This window comes from Muscardinus avellanarius (genome assembly GCF_963383645.1).
Source record: "Muscardinus avellanarius genome assembly, chromosome: 7".
Taxonomy (NCBI): domain Eukaryota; kingdom Metazoa; phylum Chordata; class Mammalia; order Rodentia; family Gliridae; genus Muscardinus; species Muscardinus avellanarius.
In genome coordinates, this window is record NC_137793.1 from 72845810 (window position 1) to 72861750 (window position 15941).

A 15941-nucleotide genomic window follows, 5' to 3' on the forward strand; every position below is an offset into this window, starting at 1 on the left:
AAATAAATAAATAAATAAATAAATGTAGAAAGTTAACATTCTGGGTTAAAATTAATCACTTCAAAAATAAAAAAAGATAATTATTATTTTGGGGTAGGCTAGATTAATTAATTTTTAATTTCATCTTTTTAATTTCTTATTCTTTAAAATATGTTTGAATGCTAGGACTGCAAAACAAATCATAGTGCCAGGCGTTACTGATGCAGATCATGATAGATAATTAGAAATAATTCTTGAGCTTAACAACAGTTCCCCTCTTCATTATTTCCTTATATTTCTCAGTCTCTGTAAGCCAACATAATGTCAGTCTGCTAAGTTAAAAAATACTCTTGGCTGCCATGTTTCTAGGCTGAAGAGTGGCTCAAAAAGAAGTCTCATCTTTACATCAAATTTGCATGCCTGGCTTCCACTAGGTTGTATAAGAAGGTATAAAGTGTAATCCCCAGGCTGCTCTCTTAGTAATTATAGGTTAGGCATATTTTTCCTCCCTCTATTCCAGGAAATAATTTTTTCAGAACTAAAGGGAGACTGAAGAATTGTTTGGGCACTGAAGAAAACGTGGGAAGAATTGAGAGGGGGCTAATTCTCGGTCTCTTTGCATAAGGCACATGACATCTTTCTGGCTTCGATGTGGTCTACCAACATGCCAGAGAGGATTAAAATAGCTTCTCTTCCCCTGCTTCTTACCTGTCAGTGGCTCCATTGCTACAAATAAAAACTCAGTTACTTGTCACTTCCTATGGAATTTAGGGGAAAGAATATGATCTGGTGTTTTTTTTTTATAATGTTAAGAACTGTTAAACCAGAGATAAGGCCAATATAATATAGATTTTTGTTAAGAAGAGGTCAGAAATACTAAATATTTCTTTTGAAAGAATATAATTGAATAACTTCATTATAAGTACAATAAAAGATTATTTGAAGCAGTACATAAATGAATTACATTTTCTCAGAAATATATTTTAATAATACACCTGAATCTTCCATGACAAAATCAATATACCTGATATATGCCCGAATTTGACATCCTCGAAACCAGCTCTGGATCTTAACTGCTGCATCATTCTCCTTTTTTCTAAATGCATCTACAACACTAAAGACATGTTTTAAAAACATTCATTAGTTACTAAATAATTCTAAAGCAAGTCAACCTGTTAACCCTAATTCATAATTTCTTCTAAAATGATAATTATAATTCTAATGTCATTTTAAATAAAATTAAGTATTAACTAAAAAAACTATAAGCTGTGATTTAAAAATTGACCTTTCTTTGAGAAGCCATAGGCTTTCAACAGCTCTACTTCTTAATTTTATAATTACCTATTTTGAAATTAATTAATTTACCAGTAATTCTATTAGGAAATAAAATACATAATAATTTGAATTTAGTATTTTAAGTGTCACTATAGATGTATCATGCCAGACTAAAATGCTTGCATATTTAATTTGTCAGTTAAGTGAACTGCCTTAAGTGAATGAATCAGTCAAGAATGTTTATTCTAAGCCGGGCGTGGTGGCGCAAGCTTGTAATCCCAGTGCTTGGAAGTCTGAGACAGGAGGATCACGCAGGTTCAAAGCCAGCCTCAGCTACTTAGTGAGGCCCTCAACAACTTAGTGAAACCCTGTTTCCAAATAAAATATAAGATAGGTCTGGGAGTATAGCCCGGAGGTAGAAGCCCCTGGGTTACACTCCCAGTACCACACACACACAAAATAGAATGCCTAGTCTAACTAGAATTTCCCCAAAACCCTCTTATGTTAAAGAAAGAAAGGGACCGGGCCCTGCGGCTTATAAGGAGATAAGAGATTCAATTCTTAGATTTTGCTGATTTATAGGAAGAAGTTTATTCAAACAGATCATCTTTTAAATTTTTAAATTTTTATTTTATGTGGACCATATTAAAAATGGCATATTTTCAGACTGTGCTTGGTGCCCTCTCTCCCCGCCACTACTTCCTCTTCCCCCCTCTCAACAATGAGTGTCCAGGTTGACCATACTACATTCATACTTTTACATCTATTTGAATATAGCTCCTCCATTACTCAACCTCAGCCTTCTTCCTCTCCTATGCTTCCATTCTAGCTTTGCTGAGGTTTCCCCTCCATTATCTGGAGTCCCTCTGGTATTCCTAATATTCCCTAGTTTGGGCATATTAGAGAAAACTTATGTCCCTTCTCTTTCTGTGCTTGGCTGATCTCATTTAACATAATGTTCTCCAGGTTTTTCCATCTTCTTGCTAATGACATAATTTTGTTCTTCTTCATAGCTGAACAGAATTCCATGTTTATATTTCCCATAATTTTGCAATCCATTCATCTGTTGATAAAGACCTAGGTTGGTTCCATATTTTGGCTATTACGAATTGTGCTGCTATGAACATGAATATGTATATGTTACTGTAGTTCTCTGATTTGAACCCCCTTGGAAAGATACCCAGGACTGGTATAGCTGGATCATATGGTGGATCCATTCCCAGTTTTCTAAGGAATCTCCACACTGATCTCCATAGTGGCTGAACTAGCCTTTTCAACAAATGGTGATGGGAGAACTGACTATCCATTTGTAGAAAGATAGAACTAAATCCTTACCTCTCACTGTGCACAGGAATCACCTCGAGATATATCAAAGACTTAGAAATTAGACCTGATACTGTGAAGTTATATTAGAGGAGGCTCAGTACTCACAGGCAGTAACTTTCTCAACAAGACCTCCAAAGCACAGGAAATGAAAGCAAGAATTAACAAGCGGAATGGCATCAAACAGATCATCTTAATTTTATGTCATCACTATTATTCCCTCCCATTCTGATTAATGAAACAATATTACTTAGGCCACCTACAGTAGACCACAATGTGATTATGTCCTAGAATACAGGTTGACATATATTTAGCAATTTATGTTTGCTGAATGATTAAAGAATGGCTAGTCATTTATTAGTGGTGTTTTTTTTTTTTTTTTTTTTGCAGTACTGGGGATGGAACCAAAGGACATTCTACCTCTGAGCTCTACCTCTAGCCCTAATTTTTATTCTTCATTTTGAAACCAGGTATCACTGAGTTGCAAAGGGCCTCACTAAGTAACTAAGGCTATTCAAGAACCGTGATCCTGCTGTCTCAGCCTCCCAAATGCTGGAATTACAAGCGTGTGCCACCATGCCTGGCTCATTTATTAATTTTTTTTTGTGGTACTGGGGGTGGAACCCAGAGGCTTTCTACCTCTGGGGTATACTCCCAGACCTTTTTTTATATTTTATTTGGAAACAGGGTCTCACTAAGTTGCTGAAAGCCTCACTAAGTAGCTGAGGCTGGTTTCGAACCTGTGCGATCCACCTGTTTCAGCCTCCCAAGCGTGGGGATTACAAGTGTGCGCCACCACGCCCGGCTCATTTATTAATTTTAAAAAAATATCCTCATAATTGTTTTTTCTTGGAAAGACTATCTTTGGTTTTCATTATGCTAAAGGATTTAAATGTTCTTATTATATTAAATATATACAATTCATTATGTTAGACATAATGACTATGTTAGACATAATGACTATGTTAGACATAATAATTTAGTGCATATTTAGAAACAGAATGGAGATAAACATTTCAAATAATAAGAACAATATTATATGGTTGGCTGAGAGGAAGAAAGTAGGATTAGCAATTAATTTGCCAATAGCAAATAGCTGGAGAAACAAGTGAATGGCCTATACTACTAGATAAGCAAGAGCAAGAGGTACCTAGACCGTATGACCCAGCCACACCATTTCTCGGTATCTGTCCAAAAGAATTCAAGTTGGAATGCTATAGTGATATATGCATGTCCATGTTTAAAGCAGCAAAATTCAAAATGGCCAAATTATGGGACTAACCTAGGTCTCCCCCAACAGATGATTCACAACAAAAACCTGGTGTATACAGACAATGGGATTTTACTCAACAATAAAGAACAAAATTATGTCATTTGGAGGAAAATGAGTGGAATTAGAGATATTAGGCTGAGATCAGCCAGTCTTAGAGCTAAGGGTCTTATGTTTTCTCTCTTATGTGGAAGCTAGAGAGAAAATAGGAAACAAAGGGGACCTCAGATAAATGAAGAGTGAGAGTGCATCCAGTACAGTGGTGGAAGGGGTTTGAGGAATGGAGGGGAGGAGTTAAAAAAGAAGCCTGATGAAGAAAATAATTCAATAATGTGATATCCATATATGAAGGTATTACTACCAAGCTCACATGTTACAGGGAGCAGGGAAATGGGAGGATACAGAGGGATTCATACCAAGTGCTGTGTACAAGTGTGTTTGCATCACATGAACCTCACTGAGGTCTAATTGCAATGCACCAATAATAGTATATAAAAAACATCGAAGTAAATATAGTGACAGCTATTATTCATCTTATCATTTGCTCCCAACGAACATACAGTATTTTTTTAAACAGTAAAATTTCTACAAACTTGAAACTCTGCTGGTGTGAATGCTCTTTCAATGAAAACAGAAATAAAAAAGAAAAATAGGTTGTGATATTGTGTTCTCATTTATAAAAAGCAATTTTGTGTATATATGTAAATATGTACAAATAAAAAGTCTGGTTCTATACAGAAGAGGTTATTTAAAGTGATTATCATTAGAGAATGCAATCTAAAAGATGAAATTTAGTTTATTAACTTCTGAATTGATTAAATTATTATATAGTAGCCATGTAATGCTTTTATAATAAAAAAAGCAAGTAATATAATATGAACCGAGGCCTCACCTAGATAACATGTTAACTAGGACAACACATTAACTTTGCAGAAATGCCTTGGTTCAAACTGTGACATTTACTAGACGGATAAATTTGAAAAAGTGTTTTAATCTAAAACTCAATTTCTTCTTTAGAATTTCAATAATAATAATATACCATAGGCATATCTGTTGATATATCATAAAAACTAAAGAAAAACTATTAAATAAGATTCAATAAGATATAGTAATTATAATGATGAACATCTCTGTGGAACAGAGAAAGGACTAGTTTGTCAGTATCTTATTAATTAATTAAACACTATATGCAAGTGAGTATTTTGCTCAAAACCAAACACAAATACATATATGTGACATATTCTCTACTTTCAGGTGTAAGCCAACAAACGAATAGAGAAAAAAACACAATAGCAACAGTAAATGAAAGCATGTGGAAGGTGAACTGCTATATAAGAAGTAAATATCTAGAGAATTGAAGTATAAGAGATTGTTTTTAGGAAAGAGCAGGAGAGGAGGGGAATCAAAAGCAGCATTTGAGTAGGTTCTCATAAACTGGGCAGCTCTCCTGATCTGCATATCTAAAACAGTTGTGCTGGGATATTTGTCAGGTTCCCCAAATTCAACATATCCAAAGTTACCCATTTTATTCCTCCTCCACACATGATCCTCCCTATTTTCAGAAGAGCTTTTGTCCTTCCTCCATTTTCTTATAAATGGCAATATTATTCACCCAACTGCTCACGTCAGAAACCGTGAAGCAATTGGTTCCTTTATTAGGTCAGCCCTCATCTCCCCCAAAACTACTTACTTTCAAAAGTTTTGTTTCCTAGACAAGTGGCCTTCTTCACTCTAATCCATCCTCTAATATACTGCTTGAGTACACTTTTAAAAACATAGAATCTAACCATGTCATTTTTTATTAAAACCCTCAGAAGACATCCCAAGTCTTTTAAATGACGTACAAAGACATAACTACCTTCCTGCCAATGTCTTTTTTCAACATTTACTAGAGTTTTAGTCTATTCCAATAGTTCCCTGAATAGGCTAGGTTCTCTTTTGCCTTCAGACAGTTCCCAATGTTACGGGAGAAGACAACATCCTCAGTGATACTTAGCCAGGGCAGAACACCCTGGTTTTTAGAATTTTGTACATAATATTAAAAGATGTTAAAGTCCTTGAATATCATTATGACACTGGAACCACATACCTCCAAGATTTAATAATCTCTCGTTTTTAAGTACTTATAGTGAAAGATAATTTTTTTGTGGGTCTGGGGATGGAACCCCGGGGCATTCAAACTCCGAGCTATACCCCCAGCCTTATTTTTTTATTCCTTATTTTGAAATGGTCTCACTGAATTGAGGAGGACCTCACTAAATAATTGAGGCTGGCTTCGAAACGTGATCCTCTTGTCTCAGTCTCCTAAGTACTGGGATTATAAGCGTGTACCACCATGCCTGGTTTTACAGTGAAAGATATTATAGAAGAAAAAAACAGGAAAGTTCAGTTACAAGATACAAAAATATAGTACAGTTTCATAAAAGTTTATGAAAAGGCAGCAAGAGTGTAGTGGCAAATGCCTGCAATCCCAGTACTGGGAGGCTGAGACAGGAGGATTGCAGGTTTGAGACCAGTCTCAGCAACAAAGCATAGCCCTCAGAAACCTAGTGAGACCCTGTTTCAAAATAAAATATGAAAAGGGCTGGGGGTATAGCTCAGATGTGGAAAAAGCCTCTGTTCAATCCCCAGTACTGTAGAAAAAACAGAGAGGGAGAGGGAAAGGGAGAGGGGCCATGATTTATAAGGGCCAAATGCTATGAAAGAATCATGAAAAACAAGTTCATTGTTAAAGATATTGTAGAGTTAGAAAAAAGTCATTTTTCTCTTAAAATCTTATGCTAGACAATGTGGGCAAGATGAGATGAGGAACATACAAAGATGCCATTTATGACAAACATGTCAAAGATACAGGAATACAATGATCAGCAGAACAGGCAACACAGAAGAGTGTGAAGAATATAGCAGTTTTATATACTTCTATTGGTGCAGTATAATTATACTTCATACTATAATTATTGCATCACAGAGTAATAGGAACATACTTTCATACAATACTTGGTGTGTTTGCCCCTGAATCCTTCCTTTCCCCATACATATCAATGAGATTGGTATTGATAATTTTATATACATACGTGGCATTATTTAAACTGTTATCTTCATTATGTCTCTATCCCCCTTCCTCCCTCCCTTAAACCTCCTCCAGACAGGCATGGTGGCACATGCTTGTAGTCCCAGTACTTGGGAGCTGAGGCAGGAGGATCACAGGTTTGCAGCCAGCCTCAGCTACTTAGTGAGGCTCTCCACTGGAGTATCTGCTCCTCTATCAGAGGTCTCTTTTTTTCCCCCACTTTCTTTCTAGCTTCCACATATGAGAGAAAACTTAATTATTTGCTTTTGGAGATTGGCTAATCTGATTTAGCATAATATTCTTAAGTTCTGTTCATTTTTCTGCAAATGACATAATTTTGTTCTTTATTATGGCTGAGTAAAATTCTTTGCCAGATACTTCTTTGATAGAGAACTACTATCTAGAATATACAATTACAGTAATGTCTATTCGGGCTAATGTGAAATACATGAAATAAAATGATAATGTGATAAAATTGTTTCTTATGATTATTTAACCTATTTAAACTTTTTACCACATGAACATTAAAAAGGACAGTATTTTCCATCTTTTTAATACAATATTACTTAAATTACTGCTTCTCCTTTCCCATCAACAGTAAACAACTGGATGCTTTGCAAATGAAGAGAACTCTCAATATGTTTCATAGCTATGCTAAGTTATTTTAAACTAATGAATCAGTTACTGTATTATCTATTAATGTATTGGGTTGAACTCTTCTTTGGTTATCTGAAATTCAGAATATAAGCAATAAAATTTACTCTTTTAAGTTTGTTTTAAAATTTCTCCTGATTACTACCCAGTTGCTATCGTTTATTTATTTGTTTGTTTATTGCAGTACTGGAGGTGGAACCTAGGGAAATTCTACCTTCGAGCTACACTCCCAGCCCTAATTTTTATTCTTCATTTTGAAATAGGGTCTCACTGAGTTGCAAAGGGCCTTACTAACTAGCTAAGGCTATCTGTAAACCGTGATCCTCCTTTCTCAGCCTCCCAAATGCTGGGATTACAAGAGTGTACCACCATGCCTGGCTGTTGCTATGGTTTAGAAATAGCATGTCCCTTGAAGGAGCTCATGCATTGACTTTCAGAGATGCTATAATGAGGGTTGTGATCTCATCAGTTAAAAAATCCATTGTGATGGGTTTATTGTGTGGTAACATAGGCAGGTGGGGTGTGGCTGGAGATAGGTCACTGGGGGTGTGGCCTTGAGACTGTGCTTGTATCTTAGAATCCCCTTATTTGCTCATTTTCTTGCTTCTGGCCTCTGTGATGTGAGACCAGAGCACATACTCTCTTTCTTTGCTCCCTACTGCTGTACTCTGAGCTCTGCCAGTGTAACCTAGTCTAACATGGACTGAATCCCTGAAATCTCCAGAACTATGAGCAATGAATCTTCCTTCCACTACATTTTAGTGGTCAGGTGTTTTCAGATTACAGTAGTGAAAATGTTGACTGAAACACCAGTCAAGTGAAAAATTAAATGACCTATTTTTAGAATATTAACTATAATGTATACAATACAAGCACATGCTATATTAATAAGAACATTGTCATTATCACAAAGAAAGGAAACTAAAAATTAACTAATAGTTTACTTACTGTTAAAAGTTGTAACTTAAGTGCTAAAATTTTACTTCTATATACATTGTACTGTTTTTCTTTTTTAACAGCTTAAAAATGGAATTTACAGATATCTGTGTTACCACTGGGATGCTGAGTACTCATACAATATGTCATGAACTGCTAGACATTTTATGTTTAAAATGAAAAATGCGGGTAACACTTTATTTTAATGGTATATTAATTAGTTCCAAATTATAATGAAAATCCTATAGCAGTGAATAAAATATGACATCTACATGAATTTGAAATAAATTTATTATGATCAGTATTATCACAATGAATACTAAATGAATTAATAATGATGAAGGACCAAAAGTATTACCAGCAATGTAATAAAACATCAAGAAAAAACTCAGAAGTTTCCAGCCACTTCATCATCAACTAGAAATAAGTACTATAACCCTGGATAACACTATATTCGTGAATATCATTAGTGGCCAGAAATGAACAATAAATAGAAATGAAAATATAACGTGCCGCTAACTTTCTTTTCAGTAATATGCAAAAGAATGTTTTTACATATCAACAGATTATGCTTAGTCTGACCTCAGCGTTTTAGCTATGAATAAATACTATATTAAAAACACTGTACTCTTTTACTGTCAGAAATGTGTAACTATCTTAGACAATAAGAATAAAATTGCAATATTAGCTATTTTATGCAATCAGATATGTTGATGTGGAAAATGATTATTTTGCATATAATTTCACTATTTAGTCTTAAGGATTTTAAACTCCTTAGAGACTCAATACATACTTTGTGTTTTGTTTATGACCCATATACCTAATGAAAGAATGTTGATGTTGAGAAATAGGACTATATAATTAGAACATAATTTTTTGTTTTTTATGAATAGTCTTCTTCATTATTATTTCACAGCTCAATGAATAATGGATTACTAATATTATTAGTAATAGTATTAGACTGAAACATAGAAATGTCCATAGTTTTGTCACACAGATTTACATTAATTCATATAAGCTTTTTTATTTACTTTTATTCCTTTTTCTTTTACTTCACTTTATTTCCTGAATAAGTGCTATGCCAGGTGTGGAGGCACACTCTTGTAATCCCAGTACTTGGGAGGCTGAGACAGGAGGATCGCAGTTCACAGTCAGTCTCAGCTACTTGGTGAGGCCCTCTGCAACTTAAGACAGAGGTAAGACATCTTAACACCGTAAGTGCTTCAAAATAAAGAATAAAAAAATAGGGCTGGGGGTATAGCTCAGAGGTAGAATGGCCCTGGGTTCCATCTTCAGTAATGCACACACACAAAATAAGTCCCAAACCTGTTGGCAGGGATCCTTCCTGGAGAGTACGTAGAGGGAGACGTCCCATGGGGCATCAGATTCTGAACGGGGAAAGGTAAACAGCTATATGTTGGGGTGCTTGGGGTAGGATGCCACAGTTTGAGTTTAGTGGAGAGTGTTCCATGGAGAGCCTCTGGGGTGTCACAGAAAGATGAGCCGAAGGTCTACACGTGAGAGCAGCCAGCAAAGGAAATCAGAGTTCAAAAGTGATTAGAAGGGCATCCAAATCTGTGTGTGGGGTGGTGGGGGAATTATGGTTCCTCATGGGAAAGAGGCCAGAGGCTACACTGTATGAGAAGGCTATCCATGTAGGAGAGGGACAATTGTGGTGATATGAATTTGGCTACCTATAGAAGGACCGATTAAACAAGTAAATATATTAAAGACAGGGGGAGCCAGGTTTCTCATTGTCAGAAAAGGAAAGGTAAGCAAGATTTATTAATACATGCCTGTAGTCTCAGCTACTTTAGAGTCTGAGACAGACAGAAGGATTGTTTGAGTATAGGGGTTCAAGATGAGCTTGAGCAACAGAGTAAGACCTGTCTCCAAAGGAAAATAAATAAAAAGGAAGAAAAATGAAAATGAATCTGTGGTGCTGCTTAAAATGGAGTTGTCAATGCAAACTCATGGAATTAATATGTTGATTGATATAGAAATAAGGATAGAGGTAAAATATATATGAATGTATATATACATACATACATATACATACAGCTAGCTATGTCCACTGAGTTCTTAGAGCAGCAACACCCAACAACAATGTATACTCACTAAAAAAAGCTAGGAATACTTGGAAGAATGGATGGTTCCAGGACTGGATCAGAAAAAATACAAGATGAGTCTACAATACTTTTGTCTGTATGTCAGAAAGAAAAAAAGTGTTACAATGATCAGAACACAGAAGAAAGCCTAAAGTGGCTCTTGCTGGCAAATCTGGTACAATATAGCATGAAAATAAGTAAGGATAGTTGGGATAATTCCTGTAATCTCAGTACTTGGGAGGCTGAGACAGGAGGATCACAGATTGAAGACAGCCTTAACAAACTAGTGAAATACTGTTTCAAAATAAAATATAAAATAAGCCTGGGGGTGTGGCTTAGAGAATGAACACCCCTGGGTTCAATCCCCAGTACCCCTCCTCCATACACAAGAAAATAAATAAGTATATTGGATGTGAACTCTTTGAACAGAATAGGAAGCCATGAGTCCACATTGATATAAAGTTGGATGAAGAATATAAAATATACTTAGTTTCTAAGTACATGATTTTTTGGTGAATGGTTCTGGGGATCAAATCTCATGGCAGTCTACCTTTAAGCTACACCCCAACCCTATTTTACTTTATTTATTTGGAAACAAGGCCTCACTAAGTTGCTACCAGTCTAAGTTGTTCAAAGTACCTGCTTTTATTTTTTATGTTTTATATACATTGGACTTTATTTATTTTATTTTTATTGGTGCACTATAGTCGCACATCATAATGTGGGTCATGTTGACAAAGACATATATTCTACACAGTACCTGGTGCCCTCCCATCCCCGCTTCCTCTTTTATCCCCCGACCCATACTGAGTGTCCAAAGCACCTGCTTTGAAATAGTCATTATAAGCTGGGCATGGTGGCACACCCTTTTAATTTCAGTACTTGGGAGGCTGAGACAGGAGGATCATGAGCTCACAGCTAGCTTTAGCAACTTTTAAGACCCCCACAACTTAGTGAAACCTTGTTTCAAAATAAAGAATAAAAACTTGGCCTGGGGGTGAAGCTCAGAGGTAGAATGTCCCTGCGTTCAAATATGTATGTATGCATGTATGTACGCATGTATATGTATATACTAATTTCAAAGGAAAAAATATTCTAGTAGAAAAGCCTAGTGGTCATGATTGAATTTACTACTATCAGTAATAGAAGAAATCAAAATCGTGCAATATCTGGAAGGATACAATGAGAATATCACAGCATCGCTTCTGTTGATATTACAGCCAAAATACATAATCTGAATCTAATTAAGAGGAAAAATTAGACAAATCTAAATTGAGAAAAATTCTACAAAATAACATTTTTAATCTTCAAAAGTATCAAGATCATGAAAATAAAAACTGAGAAAATGCTTAACATTCAAGATGACTGAAGAGACAAGAGAAACAGGATCCTGTTGCTATAAAAAGTATTGTTCGGGCAATTGGTGAAGCTTGAATGGACTCTGAAATATGGCAGAAAGATGCCACTGTGAATTTCTTGATTTTGGTGGCTGAATTGTGGGTTTTATAGAAAATATCCTTGTATGTAAAGAATTTGTGGGAAAATGTGCAATCAGGTTGCAACTTATTCATATGATTCAGAAAAGGAGACTTCTTCTGTACTATACTTGTAATTTTTCTATAAGTTTAAGATTGTTTTTAATAACTTTATATAGATGTTTGTATCAAGTGAATTTTTCAAAATGGTTTTTATCTCCAAAAGCTTTATTTGATTCTTTCTATATTCCATTTAGCTCATATCCATATTTTCCCTTTAGGTTATCCAGCATAATTTATTTTTGTTTTTCTTTACTTTTATTGTTATATCGCAATTATGTATCATAATGAAGCTCAATATGATATAAACACATATGCATACAGTAGTTGGTCTGTTTCCTTCTGGATCCCACCCTGTCACCCCCATCTTCCTGTACATTTTAGTGAGATTGATAATAACACCTTAACATATGAGACATAACATTTGAACTGTTTCCTTCATCAAGCCTCTTTTTTCTCCTCTCCATCTCCCTCCCCCAAACCCGTTTTACTATTCTGGGCTCTCTCTTGATTTATCTATAGTTTCTTTTTCTTCTTCTTTTCTCTCTAGGTTCCACATATTAGAAGAAAAAAACTCCTGACTTTCTGAGCCTGACTGATCTCAGCATAATATTTTCTAATTCCATTTATTTTTCTGCAAATTACATAATTTAGTTCTTCTTTATGGCTGAGTAAAATTAATTGTGTGCATATCCCACATTTCCATTGTGATTCATCTGTGGACAGAAACCTTGGTTGTTTCCATAACTTGACTATTGTGAAATATATATATATATATGATATGCATGTAGCACCGTAGTATTCTTTCTTAAAAATTTTGGCTGATAAAAATTCCCTTACTTTGTATTTCTGGGCTTATTTCTATGAATTTTTTTTTCCTTTTGGTTTTAGGTTACAGTCTCCTATGTTTCTGTGTGACTACTAATTTTATGTATAGATGCAAACATTACACATTTTATGCTATGTAGAGTTTGGATTTTGTTAAGAAATTGTTTTCAGGCAAAAAAAACAAGGTTATTGTTTAGCTAACCTTATCTGTTTTATTCTTCCTCTGACATCAAATTCTACATTGACTGTTGTACTGTTGTATTATTGCCTAAAAATAACGTTTTTCTCTTCTGTTGAGATTAGAAGTGTGTGGTATTGGTTTTCCTACTTTCTTGGAATTTTACCAGATAATATCTAAAATTATCTCTTTTTCAGAAACCCTACATAGGATTAAAAGAGCCCTTTACATTAAAAGCTATACTCTTTATTTAATTTAGGAAAGTTTTCATCTAGTATTTCTTTATTACTAATCTATCTTCCATTAACACTCTAAATTCTGAATTAACTATAATTCAGGTAATAAGACCTCTGGTACGTCTATCTCCCATATCAATAATCTTATCAAACATGGCTTCTATTCATGTTTCAAATATGTATATTTCTTTCATTTGCTTTCCTAAAACATTTACATTTCAGTAGTGACTATTCTATAATTTAACTCATGCTTACATTTTAAATTTAAAAATCATTTAAAATTGGTTGCACTGGCCTTTTTTCCTAATTGTTATCTCTATAAAATTCTTATCACATTTTTATTTAAGTTTATACCTATTTCATCCATGAATTCCAACCCCACAGTATCTACCTGTTCTGATTTCTTGGCTTAACCTCTAATTCTTTTTTTCTTAACTTTTGTTTTATTGGTGCATTGTAGTCATGCATCTTAATAGGGTACAAGATGGTAGAGGCATACGTGCACACATCAATCATTTAGCCCTTCCCCCATTACATCCCATTCCCTCTCCCCTCTCTCCTCATGTTTAGCTTAGTGATTGACTTTGATATGTTTGTTAATGTACATCATATATATTAGGGAATATCCCTTTCCCCCTCCCATCACCCTCAGGCCTCCTTATTTGCTCATCTGTAGTTTCTCCTCTTTTGTCTAGAGTTCCTCCTATGACCTATTTTCTCTCTAGCTTCTGCATACTAGGGAGAGCTTGTAATCCCATGCTTGGGAGGCGGAGACAGGAGGATTGCACAGGTTCGAAGCTAGCCTCGCTGGCTTAAGAGACCCTGTTTCCAAATAAAAATATAAAAAATAGGTCTGGGAGTATAGCCCGGAGGTAGAAGGGCTTCCAGGAACATCAGTACCACCAAAAAAATAAAAATAATAAAAAAAATAGGGCGGGGGTGTAGCTTGGAGGAGGGATGTCCCTGGGTTCCATCCCTAGATCGGCAAAAAACCCCCACAAAAACCCCAACAACAACAACAACAACAACAACAAAAACAAAACACAGGAGCATTGAACCTCTGTGCTATACTGCCAGCCCTATTTATTATTTTATTTTGAAAAGAGGGTCTCACTAAGTGTAAGGGCCTCACTAAGTCGCTGAAGCTGGCCTCCAACCTATAATCCTCTTGTCTCAGCCTCCCAGGTACAGGGATTACAGGCATGTACCACCATGCCCTAGCTTGAGTGGTAGTGTACATTATAGGTTTTAGACTGAGAGTACTTGACTTTGATACTTCCCAGTGTGTGGCCTTGCACAAATTAATCTAACTGAATCTCATTTTCCTTGCCTCATGTCATTAAGAGTGTTTAAAAAACTACAGCATCTTTTGTTTTGCTTAACATTATTTCAGTTTCCAGTGTCTACCATAATTCCTGACATACAATAGCTACACAATAATTGTTGAATGATTATGTTAATTGATCATTCAATCATTGTTTTTAAGTAGACATAAATTTTTATTTTTAAGTATACCTAAACATAGCTAACTAGAAATGATCTACTGAGCATTTAAGAAATGCACAGTTCCTTTTTTATATTCTCCATTCTTATGCAAAGTGGGGCCTCAAGTGAATTCTGAAAAATGCAGATTATCAGGCCCTAAACTGAGACATACTGAATCAGAATTTGCGGTTTGAACAAGGTATCCTTGTTAAAGTTTAGGAAGAACTAAACTAGTCAATGGGAAATGACAGTGCTTTCTCAAAAAAATTACTACGTATGTTTCTAATCATATTAATGTTTTATGATTTTTGCCCTAAAGTACCCTACTTTTTACAAAACTAGGCAAAATTGAGAATTTTGTTGCTTTCATGATTAGTCATTTCTACAAGCAATCTCCAAGTTGGGGAAATGTGCTTATTGGCAAAAGTCAGGAGATGGAGAGAAAGGTTGACACAAATCTGTAAAGACAAATATCCTTTATTGTTGTAGAGCATTTTGCCAGTCTTTTCTAGAACATTGTTCTAGAGCTCTAAAATTTAAATTTATACGTTAACTCGTAATTCTATTAAAAAACAAAAGAAATACATGAGAAAGTTATTAGTGTAATGTCTCCTATAAAATCAGTACTAAAAACATGTTTCCTTTCCTGCCTGTCTTACCATATAGCTTTTTTTTTTTTAAATTTAAAAAGCCTACATTCCAGCCAGGTGTGGTGGCGCACACTTGTAATCCCAGCGCTTGGGAGGTTGAGACAGGAGGATTGCGTAGGTTCGAAGACAGCCTCAGCTACTTAGTATGGCTCGCAGCAACTTAGTGAGACTCTGTTTCCAAATAAAATATAAAATAGGTCTGGGAGTGTAACTCCAGGAGTAGAAAGCCCCTGGGTTCCATCCTTAGTACCACAAAAAAATAAATAAATAAATAAATGAATAAAATAAAATAAGATGCCTACATTCCAGACTAGGCCATGACCATGATAAGAATGGAATTTGTTTCATTTATATATTTATGTCACAAATAAATGCAAGAAGCTTGGTGTATGGACATGCACCTATAATCCCAGT

At 35.2% G+C, this 15941-nt stretch overlaps 1 protein-coding gene across 1 annotated transcript in view; it reads right to left on the minus strand.

Moving 5' to 3' along the window:
- Positions 1–15941, minus strand: part of SPATA17 (spermatogenesis associated 17) — a gene marked incomplete at both ends in the record, with an annotated part of 225758 nt that overhangs the window by 208560 nt on the left and 1257 nt on the right. Inside the window, one exon of the mRNA XM_080699466.1 lies at positions 1004–1093. Coding sequence (XP_080555592.1) covers positions 1004–1093 — 90 coding nt within the window. The remainder of the gene's footprint in view (positions 1–1003; positions 1094–15941) is intronic.